The sequence below is a fragment of the Choristoneura fumiferana genome, chromosome 16 (genome assembly GCF_025370935.1).
Source record: "Choristoneura fumiferana chromosome 16, NRCan_CFum_1, whole genome shotgun sequence".
Classification (NCBI taxonomy): Eukaryota; Metazoa; Arthropoda; class Insecta; order Lepidoptera; family Tortricidae; genus Choristoneura; species Choristoneura fumiferana.
This window is the reverse complement of record NC_133487.1, coordinates 14,482,729-14,484,463: the sequence shown is the minus strand read 5'-3', so window position 1 is coordinate 14,484,463 and position 1,735 is coordinate 14,482,729. Positions and strand designations below refer to the sequence as shown.

The following is a 1,735-nucleotide window of genomic DNA, read 5'->3' as shown; positions in this document are numbered from 1 at the left end:
GCACGAGACGCTTGCAGCAAAAACATATTTTTCGCTTAAAGGAAATACGGAGGCTTAAAGTGTTGGTTTTTTGTGATGTAATCTTAAGAGATTACCTTGAAATACTTTTAAAGGGGGAGAGCGCGTTACAGGGGAGAATTGTTTTCCGTTTATAATTCAATTTTAATTCGTAAAACGCTACGAGACGGATACGCGCAAGCTGTAATGCTAATTGAATATATATCTTATCGAATGACATGTATCTGATAATATTCAATCAAAATTATTATCTATCAGTTCCCATCTGATAACATGTTAAGAATGTGTAGTTCAGCGTTTAATCTGTTAGTTTTTATTCGTCGATCAAAAAGTGCGCATTAAAATGGCGGTGAAACACTGCTTACTCGTTGCTCTTTCTTTGGTAGCGCTAGCAAATGCTCAACTGCAAGTAGTGAACGGAAAAATTAAAATCACCACAGGCACAACTTCGGGTTGTAGCGACACAGTCAACTTCATAACGCAGCAATTGGCTGACGCGTACGAAGAGTACAAAGAGTTCCTGGACATCGAGTTTGTGCCATGGGGAAGAACTATTCGTAACGATGATGGAACTCTGACCTGCCAGTTTGGAGTTAACGACTGCTGGGCCAACCGCCTCCACAGATGCGTGCTAGACAAGCTAAAAGATAACCAACAAGCTCAGATGGACTACATGGCTTGCGAATTTACGACTCCGTTCCCTTCGTTCCTGCTTAGAAGTTACCAATGCGCTGCCGCTGCAGGTTTGAATCTCGTTGAAGTCGATGTGTGTGTGGCTACTCCTTTGGGCGATTCTCTGGATACCGCTGCGCAAACTGCTGCCGCTCAACCTATGCAAATCATCAACTTTGTTCCATCGATCGTCTTCAACGATAACATTAATATCGAGCTCCACAACGCTGCTAGGACTAGGCTGAAGAGCCTGATCTGCTTCGCGCTGGCGGAGCTTCCCGAGTCCGGGGTCTCCAACTGCCAGATTTAATCAGCAATTCTCACACATGAAACTTTTCCAACATCCAAGTGTAGATGAAGATAAGAACTAATAACCGAGAAATTGAAGCCCTGTCTTCAAACGGCATTCCCAGAAATAAAAGTTTTATCTCGGTTGGCCTCGGCGGCGGAAGATTTTGGAATTTTCGAGAGAAATCCCAACTTTTGCCGGTTTGTAATCGACGAACTTTCGCAATTGGACAATCGTCAGCCGAAAATACGGCTAATAGCTAACTCCTTCTACCGAAATGTGTCCAACCCGTTTATTGTTATTAAAATTTTCTTATCTTTTAAACAAATTGTTTTAACTTAACCTCTCACAAAAATAATGATTGGTTTCATTTTAATTTACCTAAATTAGGCTACAGAGTGCTATTTAATCGAAATACGATAGTTAGTCTTATCTGAGAACAAGTCTGATCATTTTTAAAATTTAGCAGATAAAGAATATCAAATACGGATTTCAAACAAAATCAACTCACTAGATAAGTCAACCACGTATTCAACACACTAATGTATGAACTAGCCAATTCGTTTATCGGTTTGGATTATAGAGATTAATCGAAACACTAACATACGAAATCAACATTCAAAACAATTGTTCCTGCGACCAGCAAATACAGTGTTAATTTGTAATGGTGCTGTTAAGTATCGGCCGTTCGTGAATGCTAAACCTAATGGTTTGCAAATGTCGGCCGTAACTGCCCCGTAAGTGCATTGTGCAGCG

At 40.6% G+C, this 1,735-nt stretch overlaps 1 protein-coding gene across 1 annotated transcript; it reads left to right on the top strand.

The window, feature by feature from the left end:
- Positions 1–314: 314 nt before the first annotated feature.
- On the top strand, positions 315–1,356 carry LOC141436107 (GILT-like protein 1). Its single transcript, XM_074098962.1, has one exon. It carries the CDS (start codon positions 362–364, stop codon positions 998–1,000), a length of 639 nt encoding a protein of 212 aa, XP_073955063.1. The 5' UTR covers positions 315–361; the 3' UTR covers positions 1,001–1,356.
- The last annotated feature ends 379 nt before the right edge of the window (positions 1,357–1,735 follow it).